The 20,019-nt window shown below is 45.3% G+C and overlaps 1 protein-coding gene across 7 annotated transcripts in view; it reads left to right on the forward strand.

The window, feature by feature from the left end:
* The window catches only part of TBC1D15 (TBC1 domain family member 15), an 85,687-nt gene that overhangs the window by 14,210 nt on the left and 51,458 nt on the right, over positions 1-20,019 (forward strand). For 3 of the 7 annotated variants that reach the window (XM_050935151.1, XM_050935180.1, XM_050935160.1), the window contains exons 2-5: positions 370-468; positions 737-811; positions 6,726-6,761; positions 9,736-9,874. In XM_050935151.1, coding sequence (XP_050791108.1) covers positions 370-468; positions 737-811; positions 6,726-6,761; positions 9,736-9,874 — 349 coding nt within the window. The other 4 variants (XM_050935170.1, XM_050935188.1, XM_050935198.1 and 1 more) reach the window with 3 other exon arrangements.

Consider the following 20,019-nt stretch of genomic DNA (forward strand, 5'->3'; position numbering starts at 1 on the left):
CATTCAGATCAATTTTAATGATCTAAAATTCTTCCAAAGTAACTTTGTACTACAGTATTTCATTGATCCTATAAATTAATCTTTCAATATACTGAAGTTGAAATCAAGCATTTTGTGTAACAACCATTTCTTTGTCCAGAATAAGACTTTGTGTCTATGCGGCAGGATTAATTTTGAATTGCAGGGCAAATCAAAATTGTAGATCAAACTAATTGTATAGTAACATTTTGGTGCTGTAAATATGATTTTTAGGACATGACAGTAATACTGTGAGTAAAGTTCCCCATTATTATCTGTCTAGGTACTTATGTTGTCTAAATGTTGTTCTGCCATTAAAACAAGAAGTTGATCCATTTTTGTTTTTTATAGGTTGTGTATGAACAAGAAGGGGTTTTCATTCATTCCTCCTGTGCAAAAAATGATGACCAGGACAGTATAATATCAGGAGTACTGCGTGTCATAGAAAAGGTAATCATTTGATACAGTTGTTAGATTTTTTTTCTTACATTTACCTTCAGTGCATCTAACATACCTTCACAAGTTTAAAATATTAAAAGAAAAATCATCACTTTTTTTATTTGTTACTGAACACCATGATGTTTGGCAGCTATACCTATAATAATGTATGTATAAAGTAAACATACGTATATCTTTGCATAAATAGATAGATCTGCATTTTCTTAATTATAATCTTACTGAATTTGTGTTTGATGCATAAGTGTAACTTGTTTTGTAGGAAGCTGAAGTAATAGTAGACTGGAGACCATCGGATGATACTTTGGACTCTTCCAATATCCTCTGTGCTGGAAAGGTATGCTTATTAATTACTAGCTTTCACCTTTTCATCTCTCTGCAGGTTTGTTTGTATTGTTCGTCAGTTAAATTTAGCTAGATGATCCTAAAACGAGAAGTTTGTTTATTCAGGGTGGTAGTTATTTTTTGTTACTGTAGTGCTTAGGAGCCCTCGCCCTCGACCCCATTATACTAAGCACTGTAAAAACAGAACAAAAAGACAGTTATGTTTTGCTGTCTGAGTGGAGGGTGCTAGGATCCAGTGAAACCTGGTCTTCAGAGCATGAAAGAGGGGAATGCTACCACTATTACTCTGTCTAGACAAGGGTTTAAAGATGTTATGTTAGGATGTTAGCTCACACATCCTAACTAAAATGATTTAAGTCTGGGAGAGAAAATATCTTGATTAAAGCCTCTAGGCTTTAAACAAAGCTATTATAATACAAATAAATAAAACTTGCCTTGTTTTGATTAGAATTTTGGAAGGCCTTAAATTGAGGTGGGTAACATGAGTGAACATCAGACATTTAAATCCTAGTCAAGAAAGACTAGGCCTAAGACAAGTAATTGTTTCCTACTCCTCTCTTGATGTTGCAGAAGTCTCTCTGCATGGGCTGGTCAGGGATCTGTGCAATCTTCGTATGTATGTAGATGTTAACTTCCAATTTTTCTAAGTGTTCAAACACTAAGCTTATATCTACCTCAGCTATAGTGGTTTTACCTCTCCACTATCATAAGCCCAATTTTGGCCTCTGCCTACTAAGTATGTTAAAATAAAAGCCCTATAAAAGATTAGAATGTTCAAGATCCTTTAGCGTTGTTGCTTAAAAACACATGACCCACAAATCTCGAAAACCAGGAAATTCTGTGTTGGTAGTTACAAGAAGCACAAACATACAAAAGTGCGAGAATGCACAAAGAAGGTTACCCAATAACTTTAACTTTTCCTCATGGCAATATCAGTCTCCAACTTCTCTCTTTCATTCCCTTTATACCCTGGGGTTGAAAACTGAACTCACTTAACTCTGTAGAGCAGATATAGCCTAAGTTGACACAAGTTATGCTGATAATCATAAACCACTATAATTACATTGCTTGTGCGTGTTCACACAACGCTCTTTGTGTCAGAGTGCATTCACAGTTGATGCTCTAGCACAGAGAGAGAGAGCAGTGCACTGTGGGTAGCTATCCCACTGTGCAACTTGCCACATTTTGCTGCTAGAAGTTACGGGGATGGATTGCAGTGCATCATGGGCATGGGCTCCCCATCCCATGATGCATTTTTTCTGTCTTAAGGAATCCTGTGGCACCTTATAGACTAACAAACGTTTTGGAGCATGAGCTTTCGTGGGTGAGTACCCACTTCCTCAGATGCAGACATGCATCTGAGGAAGTGGGTACTCACCCACGAAAGCTCATGCTCCAAAACGTCTGTTAGTCTATAAGGTGCCACAGGATTCTTTGCTGCTTTTAGAGATCCAGACTAACACGGCTACCCCTCTGATATTTTTCTGTCTTGACATTTCATGGGCTTCCAACTATGTTTCGTAGCGTTTTTCAACAGCCCCTGTAAATTGTGCTCCTGCCATCTCTGCCTAAAAGCATAGATCCTGCACTGACCTTTAGTCTTGTGATAAGTGTTATGAACAACGTGGCTGATCATGCAGTATTTCATGAACTGCAGATCTGAACAGGAATCTGTGGTGTGTGCTCTGCTGTGTGCCATGGACAGAAACAATTCTAGATTACTTTTGGTATTCACAGAGCAACTGCGCATGGTGAACCTTCGCTACTGAGCTCAGGAAGTAAGCACTGAGTGGTGGTGTTACCAGGGTTTTCAGAACCTAAACAAGTGGTAACTTAACTATTTCACTCCATGCAGTGTCAGGAATAAATCAATGGGAACACAGAAATTCTGATGAAAGATTAATACAAGTAAGTGTACTCTTATGTAAAATTACAATTTATTAGATGTAAGTACACACAGACATGAGCAATAGGTTTAGAACATCCCAAATAATTACCTAATCTGAGATAGTATTGAGTACTTTACAACTGATCTACGATGGCAGGTTGCTTCTCTGCTGGGGAGTTTGGTATCAGGAAAAATTTTCTCAAGATAGTTTCAGAGAACTGCTCCAAGGTACATTATCTAGTCTTGTTATAACTAACTTTTACAGAACACAGCTCATAGTGACTCCTACTGGGTCATCACCTCTCCTAACTTCAGTAAACACTTCTCAACTAGCATTCCTAACAATCTTAGTCATAATAAGCGTCTATATCAAAGGTACCCAAATCCACTTGTTTTCTTTTAGTCTCAACTTGACTCTTTCTCCCCTTGTCCCATTCTGATTAGCAGAAATTGCAGCTTGTTCAAATTAACCTTTAACTATGTTGAGGTCTATTGTATTAATTCATGGTGGCTGAATGCACACAGTATAGTTGCAATTAGCTTGATCAAATTCTGGGGTGTACACCCCTCAAATCTGGGGCGGTAGTGGGATCACTTCATTATGCAGGTATGGTATGACGAGCAGCAGCTGCAGAACTTTCAGATGTGTGAAGCCACCTTCCTGGAACTGTCTGTGGAGTTTGCCCCTGCCCTGCAGTGCAAGGACACCAAAATGAGAGCCTGCCCTCTCAGTGGAAAAATGCATGGCAATCATCATGTGGAAGCTGGCAACTCCAGACTGTTACCAGTCAGTCACAAATCAGTTTGGAGTCATGAAGTCCACCGTGGGGGTTGTGTTCACGCAAGTTTGCAGAGCCATTAATCACATCCTGGTATGAAGGATTCTGGGAAATGTACATGAAATATAGATGGCTTTGTGGCAACGGGATTCAGGAACTGCAGCAGGGCAATAGAAGGTACACACGTCCCAATTTAAGCTTTGAATCATCTTATGACAGAGTACATCAGTAGAAAGGGATACATCTCTCTGGTATTGCAGGCACTTGTGGATCACCATGGTCATTTCACTGATATCCACATGGGGTGGTCAGGGAAGGTGCATGGTGCATTCATCTTCAGGAACACTGCCCTGTACAGAAACCTGCAATCAGGGATTTTCTTTCCAGACCGAAAGATTCCAGTGGGGGATGTGGAAATATCCATAGTGGTCCTGGGAGACCCAGGATACCCCTTACTTCCATGGCTCATGAAGCTTTACATTGGAAACCTGGACAGCAGCAAGGAGCGCTTCAACAACATGCTGAGCAGGTGCAGAATGACCTTTGAATGTGCGTTTGATAGTTTAAAGGCTTGCTGGCACTGCCTTTATGGCAGATGTTAGACCTCAATGAAGAAAATATTCCTGTGCTCATAGCAGTCTGCTGTATGCTGCATAATGTTTGAAGCTAAGGGTGAAAAGTTTCCCTGGGGTGGAGTGTGGAGGCGGATCACCTGGCTACTGATTTTGAGCAACCAGATACAGGGCTGTTAGAGGTGCTCACTGGAGAGCTATTTGAATTTTGACAGTTTGCCTCAGTAATGTCTTTTTTGTAAAGCATTCTGCCATGGTTTGTTTACTTGCTGTGTGGAATGAAAATTTTGGTGATTCCTTTCGGACTGTGATTTGTAGTCTGCAAATGTGCCAGTTGCCACTGTGTATTAATTCTAGCAGCAGCCACCGTGTGTAGGAGACAAATAAAGATTGATTTTATTTCCAGAGAGTACCTTTTTATTAAACAGCAATAACCAAAAACGCTTTTTTGATAGGGACGTAACTCTCTTGCTGGAGGCTCTCGTAGCTGTAAGTCAAGCTATCATTGGGTGGAACGTGTCTGAAGAGGTGGAGTGAACAGGGTACTGTGAGGGGCTGGGAAGATGCAAGCAATGTGTGGGTGGAGTTTAGGGAGGGCATGGCAGGCAGTTCTGTATGGGCTGCGGGGTAGGGTGTGTGAGCATGCACGTGTTCTGCCTGAGTGCAGTTAGGGACATCAGTATCTCTTTTTGTCCTCCATCACTTTTATCATTCACTCCTTGCCCTGTTTCCTCTCCTGGCCATCTACTCTTAATTTTTAATTCTCTCTCTTCATATCCTGTGATCATAGAAATCATAGATTATTAGGGTTGGAAGGGACCTCAAGTGATCATCTAGTCCAACCCCCTGCTCAAAGCAGGACCAATCCCCAAATGGCCCCTCAAGGATTGAACTCACAACTCTGGGTTTAGCAGGCTAATGCTCAAACCACTGAGCTATCCCTCCCCCTTGATCTTGATCTCTGGTGTCAGACAATTGGAGCATCTCTCGAAACATGTTCTTACTCCTCCTGGGTCACTTCCTTATCTGGCGGAGGCACTCTGCTGGTGTGTATGGGGTTGCCCTCAAGGCCACATCTGCAGAAGCTCAAGAAACAATAAACAGAGGCATGATCGTAAGTAGATACCTGCAGATTTGCAGGAATCAGCTTTATGTCCATGGATGTCCCCATCCGCGGATGCGGATATCTGCGGACCATTTTTGCAGATGCCAGTTGGATACACATACAAATTTTGTATGTATTTTAGGGCTCTAAATATAGGATTTCAAAGTCAGGGAAGCAGCTGTTTGCAGCTCATAGCCTATGAGGCTACTTCCCCGTCTTCCAGAGCCTATATTCCCTTCCTCCCCACCCCCCAGGAAGAGAAAGGGGAGGTGATAGATCAAGACAGGCAGTGAAATTCCCCATGCTCCTATTGCCTCAGTTTATGCAGTCAAGCAATTTAGGAAACCTCTCCCGACTTTATTGCCACATCAGCTCGGTTGGAGATGGATGCAGCTGCTTCTACAAAGTAAGTCAGGAATCCATACTGACTTACTTTGCAGAAGCAGCAGCCTCCTTCTCTAACTGACCTGATACAGCACAAATTAAACATTGGCTGGGCAACTGGAGAGTGCTTCCACCCAACTCCTGTGCCCCTCACCTGTGCACACCCCTCTTGGCCCCTAATCCCTGCACCCCCGTGCTGCGCCCACCTAGGGAAACTGACCTGGAGTCTTGGAGTGCCTGCTGTCGTTGCTCCCCTCCCCTGCTCACAGCCCCCGAGAGGGTGCAGAGGATGACCTGCCAAGTCAAGAGGTTCTAGGGCTCAGCCCTGGTAAAAATTAAACATTGCTAGGCAACCAGAAAGCACTTTCACCCCCATCCTGTGTTCCTCATCCCTGCACCCCCCTCCTGTGCCAATGTGGGGTAATTTACTGTTGTTGCTCCTCGCAGCCCCCTAGGAGGATGACTTGCCAACCCAAGAGGTGCCAGGGTTGCCCACAAGCCCTGCAAATATTAAGCACCGTAGCCTGTGATAGTATTCCCCTGCATGCTTCCACAGGGAGAACAGTGGCTGGTGCAAAGAAACTGGGATTGCTGAGCTCTAAGTGTGATGACTTTATAAATCGCAAGCTAAATAAGGGGGAGACTTCTTTATTTTATAGTTCAGTTTGTGGTTTTGAGTATTATTGACTTGAGAAATTTATTTTAATGTAAAAGGCTATTTGTTTTGATGCCTGTTGTATAATTTCTTATGCCTCTGCATGTTTTTAAGCCATATCGCTTTTTTTATACAGTACACACATGCATTCACACAATGCTCCTCCCAAGAGACACTGTGAGGTAGCGTGCTGGTGCAGATGTGTATATATAGATTAAAGACAGAGTGCGAATCACAGTTCTGGTACAAGTTGATTCTTGCGGATGCGAATCCTCATTTTTGTGTTCACACAGGGCTCTAATTGTGAGTGCACTCAGAGCATTGAATCATAATAAATAAACCTTTTTTTCACTGTCCGTTGGCAAGCACACAGTTTGGCAACTGCCCTAAACATCATGAGTTTGGCCGTGTGAGGGGAGGTGCAGTCTTCCAAGATGGGGCGAAGGGTCTGGGTGGTTTTTGTTAAGGGGATCACTGCAGTGACTTGGGACAATATTGTAAATTCTGCCACCATTTTCCACAGGCAGGGGTCATTGAAACCAATATCTCATTCCTGAGGGTAAGAAAGGATGCAAGGGTGCATCTCTTGCATGTGTGCAGCTTCAGACTTGGTTCCTATGCTGTTTACCTGTGTGCCGCTTTGGTCCCTTCGAAAGTGATTGCCAGTGGCTGTGGAAAAGTTTCCTACAGTGGGAGGAAGGAACAAAGCAGCTCTGCCAAGGAACCTTCAGCAGAGGATTGGCGAGTACCCATGAAATGTATGTGCATTAACACACTGTTTCTCAGAGCCCTCACTGCATACCTGCAAAGGGGAATGGGAAGCAGACGCAAACTCAACTAGTCTTGTACATTTCTATCCCTTAAGCAACTTCTAGCATATAACAAAGCAAAGGACAGTTCTTCCTCATGTAACCGAGCAGTATCCAATCAAAATGAGCACTTATTAGAACTCCCCTCTCCTGCATCGTGCACACCACAGAGTGCTAAGGACTGGCCTGAACCCTCGGGTCAAGAGGAGGTCCTGACTTGCCATGATCCCAGACAACCTCGTCTCCTGTCCCCTCTCATCCTCCAGCTCCATTTCTTTGTCCTCAGGGTTGAGGCCGCTGGCCACTGTCTCCAGTTCCCCTGAAGTAGGCACAGGGCTCATGGAGGTGGCGTCACTGTCGAGGATGGCTTCCAGCTCTTTATAGAAGCGGCAAGTCTTCGATGTAGCACTAGAGCAATGATTTAACTCCCTTGCTTCTAGTACGCCTTCCTCAGCTCATTGATCTTTGTATGGCACTGATTCGTGTTCCATTTGTAGCCCTTCTGCAACATGCCGTGAGAAATCTTCCTGTATGTATCGAAGTTCCTACAGCTGGAGTGGGGCTATGGTTGCACAGCTTCCTCTCCAGTAGAACCAACAACTCTGATGTACTCCATGCGGGAGATTGTTTAGTGCGTGGAGCTGCCGTGGTGAGCTGGAAAGATGCCATGTGAGCTGTCCAGGTTGAGCAAACAGGAAGTGGAGTTTCAAGATTTCCTGGTCCTTTTAAGGGTGAGGGGCAGATGCCTGTGTACCTGGCAGCAGAGTTTGAACTGCTGACCAGAGCAGTCAGGATGTTGCACCACCTGGAGGCCATTTATGGCAACATAACCAAGTGCAATGTGTGCACTGACACTGCATCAGTCTAACTTTGGGTACGTCTACACTACCCGCTGGATCGGCAGGTAGTGATCAATCTATCGGGGATCGATTTTATCGCATCTATCGATTGCTCTGCCGTCGACTCCAGAACTCCACTGCGGCAAGAGGCAGAAGCGGAGTCGATGAGGGAGCAGCAGCGATTGACTTGCCGCTGTCCTCATGGCCAGGTAAATCGACCTAAGATCCGCCGACTTCAGCTACGCGAATAGCTACGTGAATCTTAGGTCGACCCCCCCACCCCCAGTGTAGACCTAGCCTTAGCTGCAAAAAGCTCTGTGTTGCTTGTCAAGCTGGTTTTATTTTGACGGCATAGCAGGAGAACTAAATCAGCGGTAGGAGCACACACAGTAGGTAGTGTGTACACATCACTATTTTGTTGATGAAAGCTGACTTTTGTTGACAAAATTGTGTAGTTTAGACAAAGCCTTATACACTGCTAGGAAGCTTTCCCTGTTAAGAGGAAGCCTAAGCCACCAATTTCTACAGAATTAAAAAAAAAATTAAAATTAAAAAATTGTTGCTATTCCTTTGGTTGTGAAGATAACATACTAATGTATACTAATTTAGTCTTGTCTTTCGGAGTGTGTTGACAGACTACTTCAGTGTCTCCTTTGCTTCTAATAACTTTCCTAAGCAGCAGCAGACAGTAGTTTTTTTCCTCCCCTGCCCTTCTTCTGCTTTAAGGACAGCAGTGGAACTAGAAAAATGCCAGTCTCACTCTGTTAGTACTTTAAGAAAGTTATAAGCAGCAGCAGAGACAAGTAGGGGAGCTATTCATGGAAAGAAACCATATCTCAGCTTGCAGAGCCTTTTTTATTGGTGGTGGTAAACACGGTGGCAGAACTCAACTTGTCTCAGAGCCTCTGGTAAATTTGTTGGGCTCACAGCTAGAAAAATGTCTGTTTACTTGCAGAATGATCAGATTTGATGTGGAGATTAAGGAGAATAATTAATCTGGTCCCCCAGGACCCTTGTTACAAAGATCGAACCACGCTTTACATTTGGAGAAAACTCTGTATGTGAAAACTTTTGAAAGTGGAATTCTGAAACAGAATCACAAAGCATTCAGGAGTGCTGGAACCATTTTTATTGTGAGGGTGCTGAGAGCCATTGAATCAGACTGCCAACCCTGTATATGATGATAATCACTTTAAGTTCCAGCACCTATGAAAGCATTTGATATTAGAACTGGCTTCATACATAGCTGTCTCCAATGCAAAGTGTAATGCTTTGCCATCTTAATAACTTTTATTCTTTCTGTGTTGCTGCCTTAATGCTGTGATCTTGATTTAGAACAAAGGCCAATTCTGTTTCTTACCATTGTATAATTGACACATGAATCTTTGCGGGCAGCTGGGAATGATTGCTTTTAAAATGCTATTTATTTAACCTGGAGTTGTTAAAATGCATCCTTTTCTGTTATCTGTGGTCGTAAAGAAGGGTGGAAGTGGCTCAAGCATTGTACAATTTAGCGTAATAAATGATACATGTCATTACTGGGTTGAAATGAATTTGTCAATTTTGAATAGATAAGATTGTTTTAAAATTTCTACTTGTTCTTAGTTGGGCAGGTTTAAGATTATTTTGATGATCTTCACTATCTTTTTCTATAAATTTCAAATGTTTGGGTTTCTTTTGAATTTAAACTTAACATGGAATTTCTTGTGTTTTTTCCGCCTAATATTTATCTGATAACTGTGTTCTTCTGAGGATTTTAACACTCAAGTCTGTGTACTTTCAACCTTAACTCCAATTTACCAAAGGTGTTCGTGTGTTTTAAACCTGAAATTAGCTACTGATAAAATTCAGTTTTCATTTTTCATTTTTTTTAAATTTTGTTTAGGATTCCAGTTCAGTTGTAGAGTGGACACAAACCCCTAAAGAAAAATCTCCACGAGGGTTGGACCACCAGAATAATTATGAAGCAGAGTGGGACATGGTCAACACTGTCTCGTTTAAAAAGAAGCTACGTTCTAATGGAGGTACTTGCAGAAATAAATTCTGAAACTTTAAATATTTTCTTTGAGATTAACTTAGTTTTGAAGGATCCATTAGTTATAAAAAATACTCTATAATGTATTCCCTTAGGAAGTGAAATGCTGAGGTGAATTGTGGCTTGAATTACTTCCATTTTTCCAGATGAATTGATCTCTGCACCCACAAAGCTGTCTGCTTCTTCAATTTGATTTCCCCGCTAAATCACTGTAGGGGGGATTGTGTGGTTGAAGCTATGTCTAACCAGCATTTTAAGAGCTCATCCTACTGTGTTGTAAAGCATTGCTATACCTGTCTTAGTATACATACGACCTTCACATCTCTCTTAAGCAAGTATAACTTAAACAAATGTATACAATAGTTAGGAGAGAGAATGAGAAGATTAATGCTGTATTAAGCAGATGCTACATCACTACTGGAACACCAGAGGGAGACTGACTATACTACTGTGCAATGAGTGCTTGCACATCAGAAAAAGACAAATATCTGGAGAATTGTACTCTATTTCACACCTAACACTCAAGTTTTGGTAAAATAAGAAAATAAATACAGTAAGATTGAAAGAACTAAAGAATTGGGAACCATCAAGTTTGCATAGCAAGAATGTGCACAGTTCGAATGTTTCCCATTATTGTTTTGCTTGTAATTGTGTGATCTTATTACAGTTACATTTGTCCTCCCTCTGTACTCCCCCTCCATATTTTTATATTCATGGTCTTGCCCTATATTAGACCCAGTCCCGTAACTGGAGACTGTAATGGCGCCTACACATCCCATACTGAGCGTAGACAGAAAGGGGAGGAGAGCCTCTCCTGTTTGTAGGCAAACGGCTTGCCCACACCCTCACGCAGCTGCAAGAGCTGCCAATCATGGAGGCAGGCGCCAACAACGTCATCCATAGAGATAACAAAACCTGCTAAAAAGGGGAGACTACAGAGAAGGAAAGGTAGGCAGAACAGCCTGAGACAGTAAATGGGTAACACCCTTGCACCAGGCTGCCTCCACAAACACAGCCAAGAAACTGAAACATACTTCTAGATTTAATTAGCGCTGAAGGTCTAAGAACTGCCCTGCTCAGGGGCAAACTAAAGATGTCTAGTCAGGGGCAGCAGAGACCCTGCAAAAGACCACAAGGGACCCTTATGTTCATGTGGCACCCCATCAGTGATGGTGGTTCTTAGAGTGCATGTCCATGTGTATTTCACTCCAGGTGCACATGAGCCGCTTGTGCTGGATATTGAAGATATTTTGTTAGCAGTGACTGTTCAGTCTATTCATGCACATTGGGTACCACTGTACCTCAAACCAAGGGTATAAAGGACAATGCAGGACTTACCACCATTGCAATTCCTTCTCACTGCCCACAACTGTGATGGAGTGCTCAGTGTCCTGCACTCCTGTAGAGTTAGCTCTTATTATTTTATTGCTGCACGTAGTGGTTATTTAATGTCAGACTAGTGATTTGCCTGTTGATGATTATCATTTTGTAGCTGTTTATAATTTTTGATAGGTTTCAGTTAGCTTTGAGGAATGCCTCAGCCTAAATCACCTAGCTTCAAATATTGCTCTTCTTGCAAGGTAGCATTTTGCTTTAGTCATGGACGCACTCAGCGTTGTCTTTTGTTTATGGGAATCACTCATCCCCTCAAAAAGGGGAGTCCTTTTCAAAAAGGGTATTGAAACTGGGGACAAGACTGAAAATGTATGACTACTCCTTGGGACCAACCAGGGAGCCAGACCCATCAACAGTCCCTAGGGTGAGCAGATGTCCAGATTTTATAGGAACAGTCCTGATATTTGGGGCTTAGTGTTATATAGGTGCTTATTACCCTCCACCCCGTCCCGATTTTTTATACTTGCTGTCTGGTCACCCTAACCCCCCCACCCCCAGTTCATTGGTCAGCAAGTTCAAAGTATGCCCCTCAAGCTCCGCTCTCAGTAATGCAAGAATGTGGGACGAGATAGGACTCCTTCTACTAAACAGTCCTGTAGGAAAATGTTGGGGAAAGGGCTGAAGGATATCCACCTCCCTCAATCTAGAGTTAGATCTCTCCATAAATCCTCTAAGGAGAGGTCTAAATTGCCTCCCAAGTCTCCATGGCCTGGAATGGATAGTGGTGGATCTCTTGTGGAATGTAGTGTACCACTTGTCTGGTTCCTATATCCAGGGCATCAGTGCCTATTAGGGTGTTGTAACATCAGCACAGGGATGTTATGCTGAGGAGCCTGACTCTATTACTATCAGGAAGGCTGCATATCTCTTTGATTTGGGAGGTTTATACTTCAGTGGTATCAACGTCCTCTCCTGTACTTACCCCAGAGCTGGCCCTACCTTCTACCACCCTGCCTATCCAGCTTTTCCCTTTGAGTTGAATATATTTTATTCACTCTTAGCATAGTGGAGAAGATTTTCTGACATATTTTCACAGAACTTGCACTCTAGACTTCCTCTCAGAGAAGTTTTAGTGTGTGAAGTACAGGACCTCTACAAAAGACTGCTATATGAAGAGGCAGAGCTGTTTGGCAAGAAAGCAATATGTTACACTTGCTCAAAAGCTCTAAAGCAAGCCTGAAATCATTAGACATATACACACCTCTTGTGTGTATCGAAAGTTTATCACCTGCAGCAGTGGCAGTGACTGCTCTCATACATAGGCATTGAAGGGCATGTCTATACTACTCGCTGGATTGGCAGGCAGCGATTGATCCAGCGGAGGTCTGTTTATTGTCTAGTCTAGACGCAATAAATCAATCCCCAAGCACTCTCCTGTCTACTGGTGTACTTCACCAGGCTGAGAAGCGCTGGCAGAGTTGCCGGGGGAGCGTCAGCCATCGGCTCACCGCAGTGAAGACACTACAGTGAGTAGCTCTAAGTGTGTCGACTTCAGCTACGTTATTTACATAGCTGAAGTGGCGTAACTTAGATTGATCCCCCCAAGTGTAGACCAGGCCTAAAGTATTAACCTAAGAAGCTACCTCCTTGCAACAGAGAGTATCATCCCTGTAATCGCTCAACCTCATGCCCTGTTCAATCCTATTCCAGGTTTCTGTTCCAAATATTTCCTCATACCGAAGAAGGAAAGTTAGAGACCTGTCCTGGACCTCAGAATGCTCAGTACCTTCATTCAGCAAATAAGGATCAGGATGATTACCTTAATATTTGTGTTACCACTGCTAAATATGAAAGATAAATTTGCAGCTTTCAACCTACAGGATGCTTATTTTCATGTTACCGTATATCCTGCACCACAGAAGTCCTGTAGTTTGTGGTAGGCCAAAACAGTATCTTACCCTTTGGTTTATCCACAGTTCCAGAAGTATTTACAAAGAACATAGCAGTAATGGCTGCTCACCTAAGAAAACAGGGGATATCAGTATTTCCATACCTAGACAACTGATTGGTCAAAAGAACTCTTACCAAGAACATCAGACCTCCACTCAGACCATTCTCCATCTGTTTCGATCTCTGTCTGCGAGTCAACGCTTGCGCTGTTTCATTCCAATACAATGAATAGAATTTATTGGGGCTGTATTGGACTCCAAAACAGCAAGGGCCTATCTACCTCAAGAACAGGTTTGAGACTATGGCCAGACTTAACACATTACTTTTTAGACAGTGCCTCAGACGTTGGCAAGGACTTTTCTCAGCTTACTAGGCCATATGACCTCTTGCTCTTTCATAATATTGCATGCCAGATGGCACCTATGCTGCCTGCAAGGATGGATGAAGTTTGTTCATATGTTGAGCAAGCACAGTTTGTACCTGCCACTAGTGGTCCCTTGAGGTTCTTGTCTCCCTTAATTGGTGGAAGAACCCACACTGTGCATGCGAGTTCCCTTCTCCCTACCTCTTCCAGCAAAGGTGATAGTTACAAATGCATCTCTATTGGGTTGGAAAACCCACACAGAACATCAAATATTCTGGAGCTAAGAGCTGTCCAAAATGCCTACATTCAGATTATGATGGACAATACAACTGTCATATTTTAGATACACATGCAGGGAGGGGCACGTCATCTCCCCTGTGTAGATAGCAGAGCAGCTGTGGAATTGGTTCATACAACATTGCATTACATTCAGAGAAGTTCACTTACCGGGTCTCAGAACCATTGACAGACAAGCTGAACAGACACTATTCAGCAGATCATGAATAGGAGATACACAACTCTGTAATTCAGTCAGTCTTCCAGAAGTGGGGTCACATCTCAGTGGACTTATTTCTGACACACAAGAACAAGAAATGCCCAACTTTCTGTTCCAGATGTGGTCAGAAGCTGTGGTACATGTGTTCCTCATTCTATGGTCTTGTCTTCTGATGTATACATATTCACTAATTCCGTTACTTCCAGGAGTGCTCAGGAAGGCCAGGCAAGATGCAGTCACACTTTCCCTCATAACTTCTGTATTGGTAGCCAAGACAATTTTGAGTTCCGGGGCTCATATGTTTCTCCAGTAGTCCTCTAATGTTTCTTTTTGCTAGTACGAGATCTCTTATCTAAGGATGGGAGTCAGACCCATCTTCCCAACCTATCCACACTTCATCTCTGTGAATTTTGGATGCGTGTCAGAAATAGAAAGACCATGCTGTACTAGCATTCAAAATATTCTGATCAACAGCAGAAAATATCTCCACTAGAAAAAAACTATGATGCGAAGTGGAGAAGTTTCATCACCTGGTGTAAGCATTGTAGACTTTTGCCTCTTCAGTTGCAAATTCTTGCAATCTTAGACTATGTGCTGTCATTAACAACCTTAGGGTCTATCACTCAGCTCTCTCAGGGTACATCTTGGTGCCATAAGGGCATACTACCCACTTACATGGGTTTTTGGTGTTTTTCTGCCTACCTGTGATCAGATTTCTTAAAGGCTTAGTAAGGATATTCCCACCTACAAAAGAATGGAATCTTCTATATGGGATCTAAATGTAATTTGACAGATCTCCTGAGACCTCCATTTGAACCAGTGGTTTCATGCTGTCTCTTGCACTTGTCTGTGAAGACTTCCTTCCTTGTAACTATCACATCAGTAAAGAGAGTGGGAGAAATAGGGGCCCTTATGACTGATTCTCCTGCCCCCACAGATGACATGCATCTGACGAAGTAGGTATTCACCTTCGAAAGCTCATGCTCCAAAACTGTTAGTCTATAAGGTGCCACAGGATTCTTTGCTGCTGCCCCCACAGTTTTTTTTAATTTGATAAGGTATCCCTTAGACATGTCCAAAGTTCTTGAGTTTCCTTTAAATCAGGTCATTCATTTACCCATATTTTTTCCAAAGCCCTGTTTCTAAAGATGCTGAAGTGAGGTTATAGACCCTGGGTATTTGAAGGGTCCTTGTCTTTTACCTTCAGAGGACAAAACCCTTTAGATCTTCACCAAGACTTTGTTTCCTTTGCTGAAAGGATGAAAGCCATCATATTTCTACTCAGAAGCTGTTAAGGTGGGTTTCAGGGCATCATGAATTGACTAAACTAGGTCTACTGAGTATTGTCAGGGCCCATTCCCCTAGGACATAGGTGGCATCAGCTGCTACTTTTTTGGGGGGGGGAAACTACCCCATAATTAATATTTGTAAAACTTCCACCTGCTGTTCCATACACACCTTAGTAACGACTATACTGTAAAGAAGGATCTAAAGCAGGCATTTCTTTTGGTAGAGCATTCCTTCCATCTCTTTTTAGATAAGACACTGAGCATCCAACACCTTAATTTAGATCTCTGCTTGCGGGTGACCTAGAATGAAATGCACATATGGAGAAGCATCTGAAGAAGAAACGTTACTTACCTGTGCAATAACTGGAGTTCTTTGAGATGTTTTCATTTGTATATTCCATAGCCAACCCTCCTTCCCCTCTGCTTTGGAGTCATCCTATGCTTTCAGGCTCGAAGATGGCAAAAAACTGGAGTGGCAGTTAGTTCTGCACTGCCCTGTATATCTTTGGTATGAGGCATATTACTTAGCATGCTTGAGCACAAAAATGGACAGTGCTAGCTAAAATCTCCTATCTCAGGCACATGAGGTGCAGGCGTACTATAAGTTGTACAGATATTTGTCTCAGTTCATGAATTTTGGTTGATATTGTGAAGGTGTATTATGAAAACCTGCTGTATCATGAGTGCCTATGTGTATAGGGATCAGCTATTGCTGACAGGTACACACTAGACAGGGGCAATGGGAAATACTCAAGGTTAACAATGGTATTTAGATCTCACAAAGATTATTCTGAAAAGCAGTTGCATCCTTAGAAATCTGGTTTTAGCATAACCCTTCTGAAGGGGGCTGGGGAAGGTAAGAGCAGTGCAAAGTTACCAGGAGCAGAAGTGAGGCAGCGCAGGGGACCAGGAGGAGTTGAAATCAGGGAATTCACAAGAACAATGAGCCTGACAGGAAAAGGAAATGTGGGGTGCGAGAGAGCAGGGCCACAAGGTGGGAAAGGGGCTCCACGAGGGAGAGATGACTCACTGTGTAACAGTTTGCTTGAGGCAGGGGACACCTTTCCTACTTTCCTGGACCTAGATGGTTGCCCAAGTAGGACTCACTAGCTCGCCTTCCCTTGTGAAGGACTCTATATGTTTAAGATGTTTGTTGTTTTGTATGATTTGTACTCTCCTGTGCTTTGTATGGTTAAGTAAAAGTATTGATGTGTTATGTGCTTCACAACTGCTTGTGTGACCCTGAAAGATTGAACCGGTAAAGCAAAAGCTTCACACGTCTGTGGTGGAATTCTGGGACAAGGTGTGGTTAAGTAACTTGAGTGTCTTGAGGGTCAGTGCTGATCCTGGGGGCTTAGGGCAGGTGGGCTGAGGAGCTCCATTTCTGAGAAGTGGTAGCTAGTAGACTGAGGGTCAGTGCCCAGGAAATGTGCCAAAGAGGCCAAGGGAGGAACCAGTGCTTTGATCAGCTGAGGCTGCAGGAATGTGAAACACCATAGTAATCCAGTTCAGGAGGGGCATGGATTCCCCTCACAACAGTCCTAGTAGGTGGCCAGAAGGAGGTACTTTGGTAAGATTTGTGACACGTACCTAGAGTGGAATACACATACAGACACCATATTTCAAAGAACTTTAGTTACTTTACAAGTGAATAACTTAACTTCTTCGAATGCTTGCTCATATCCATTCCAGTAGGAGTGCGCGCGCCGCGTGCACGTTCATCTGAGACTTTTACCCTAGCAACACTCGGCGGGCCGGCAGGGCGCCCCCTGGAGTGGCGCCGCCATGCCGCCGGTTATATACCCCTGCCGGCCCACCGCTCCTTCAGCGAAGACTCCAAGCGACCAACCTTCTCTGGCACCAGCTTCTATCCGGCACCACTCACTTTCACCTTTGAGCAAGAAGTGCAAGCCTCCTGCGGCTGCTATCTCCACACCGCAATCAGAGCGCTTAGCTAGGCCGGACCGCCCGGCACTGCCGTCTGCCGCGGCATTGACTTCCACCGCACCGTTGATTCCGGCCTCGGAAGAGCCATCGAGTCCAGTGCCTACCAGCTCCCCGGCGCGGGCCGTGGTTGAGCTTGTCGTGCCCTCCACTCCGGAGACGTTCTCCACGGCACGGGACCTGATCGCCTTAACGGAGCCTGAGCTGCCTCGACCCCCGGCACTGCCGGTGCGGGTCCCTCAATCCACAGGCAAGCCGGCACTTGTAAGACCTTCTTTGCCCGGTACCATGGGACTTCGTCGCTCTCGGTCCCGGTCCAGGTCCCGCAGACGCTTACAGTCCCGCCATCGATCTCGGTCCCGCAGCTGCTCGCAGTCCCGGTACAGTTCCCCGTCGCGGTACTGGTCGTACTCGCGGTACCGCTCGAGGTCCCGGTCGCCGTCCAGGTACTACCGGCACCGTTCCAGATCTCGTCATCACTCGTGGCACCGGGCTTCCCGCAGCCGATCTCGGCACGATGGCTCCCGGCACCGGTCGACCTCCCAGCACCGCGCTGGTCGCAGGTCCCAGTTGCAATCTCGGCACCATCGAGGCTCTCGGCACCACTCCCCGACACTGCGTAGGGACGGTTCCAGTGGACGCAGGGACCATCACTTCACGGTCTGTGCCCCGCCATGGCCATCTCGTCAGCCATCAATCTCCTCCCATGCCGGGTCGGCATCCTATGGGGACTCGGACAATCAGCAGGACCCTCATCAGTGGTCCTTTTGGACACCTTGGGCCTACCATCAGAGCCAAGGTGCCCCACATCCGCCGCCGCGCTCGGGCCCCTCCGAACATAGGGAGCCAGAGGCCACGGTGAGCAGACCACCTCCAGCGGGTACAGAACATCTCCCAGCGCAGGTCTCGGATGTGCAGGAACCACCCCAGGACGTTCCACAGGACCAGGAGTCACTTCAAGACCCACTGGTCCCCGGGGTCTCTTCCTCTTCTTCACCAGATGAGGCAGTAGTGGGGACGGCCACATCTGGACCGCCCCCAATCGACCTTCGGTCGCACCAGGACCTCCTCCGCCGGGTCGCTCTTAACATAAACCTACCCGTGGAGGAAGTTCCTGAGGTGGAAGACCCAGTGGTCACCATTCTATCAGCGGAGGCTCTGACAAGGGTGGCCCTCCCCTTTATTCGTACTGTACAGGTTCGGGCAGATACAATCTGGCAAACCCCGGCATCCGTTCCACCTACAGCCAGGGGCGTCGAATGCAAGTATATGGTTCCATCGAAGGGGTACGAGTACTTATACGTACACCCTCCTCCTTGTTCGTTAGTAGTCCAATTCGTCAACGAACGAGAGCGCCACGGCCAACAAGCCCCTGCGCCTAAATCGAGAGAGACCAGACGCATAGACTTGTTTGGAAGGAAGATCTACTCCGCGGGAGGCCTCCAGCTCAGGGTGGCGAATCAGCAAGCCCTCTTGAGTAGATACAATTATAACACCTGGGAGTCAGTAGGGAAATTTGTAGAGCTAGTCCCGCAGGATTCCCTCCAGGAGTTCTCGGCTCTCCTGGAGGAAGGCAAAAAAGTTGCACGGACCTCCCTCCAGGCCTCGTTAGATGCCGCTGATTCGGCAGCTCGAACTGTCTCCTCCGGGATTGCTATGAGGCGCATATCATGGTTGCAAGCGTCGGGTCTGCCACCCGAGCTGCAGTATACGATACAGGACCTAACATTTGACGGTCAGGGCCTCTTTTCCCAAAAGACGGATCCTTGCCTCCAGAGTTTGAAGGACAACTGCGTGATCATGCGTTCGCTGGAAATGCATATGCCGCAGATTCAGAGGCAATCTTTCCGCCCACAACCCCAGCGCCCCTATCCCCCACTTCGGCCAAGACAGGACTTTTCCAAAAGGAGAGGCCGTACTTCCCGGAGACGCCAGTCTGGCCCACAAGGGGGTAATAACTCCGGCCCCACCAAACCACCGGCGGGACCGAAGCCAAACTTTTGAGGGTGCGCCCGAGAGCACTGTACCAATTGCCTCCCAGGATCCTTTTCAGTTTGCCAACCGCCTTGCCGCATTCTTCCCTGCATGGTCCCAGCTAACATCGGACTGCTGCGTTCTCAGCACGGTGGAGTGTGGCTACCATCTCCAGTTTATTTTGTCCCCTCCTTCCCACCTTCCCTCCCCGTCCCTCTTCAGGGACCCCTCTCACGAATAACTCCTTCTGCAGGAAGTTTTGAGGCTCCTTGCGTTGGGAGCTATAGAGGAGGTTCCAGAGGACCTAAGGGGAAGAGGGTTCTATTCCTGATACTTCCTAATTCCCAAGGCGAAAGGGGTCCTCCGGCCCATCCTGGACCTGCAAGCTCTGAACAAGTTCATCACGAAGTTCAAGTTCCGCATGGTATCCCTGGGAAACATTATACTCTCCCTGGATCCCAGAGATTGGTACGCTGCTCTCGACATGAGGGATGCATATTTTCATATCGCGATTTACCCCCCACACAGAAGGTTCCTTCGTTTCGTGATAAATCGTCATCACTACCAATTTGCGGTCCTTCCCTTCGGCCTCTCCTCGGCCCCTCGAGTATTCACAAAGTGTATGGCAGTAGTCGCCGCCTACCTCCGTCGCCGTCGAATCCATGTTTTCCCATATCTCGACGACTGGCTTATTCGAGGGACCTCCGAGGCTCAGGTTACCGCACACGTAAACGTCATCAAGGACCTATTCTCCCACCTAGGTCTGATCCTCAACCTAGACA

The sequence above is a fragment of the Gopherus flavomarginatus genome, chromosome 1 (assembly GCF_025201925.1).
Source record: "Gopherus flavomarginatus isolate rGopFla2 chromosome 1, rGopFla2.mat.asm, whole genome shotgun sequence".
In the NCBI taxonomy this organism is placed as follows: domain Eukaryota; kingdom Metazoa; phylum Chordata; order Testudines; family Testudinidae; genus Gopherus; species Gopherus flavomarginatus.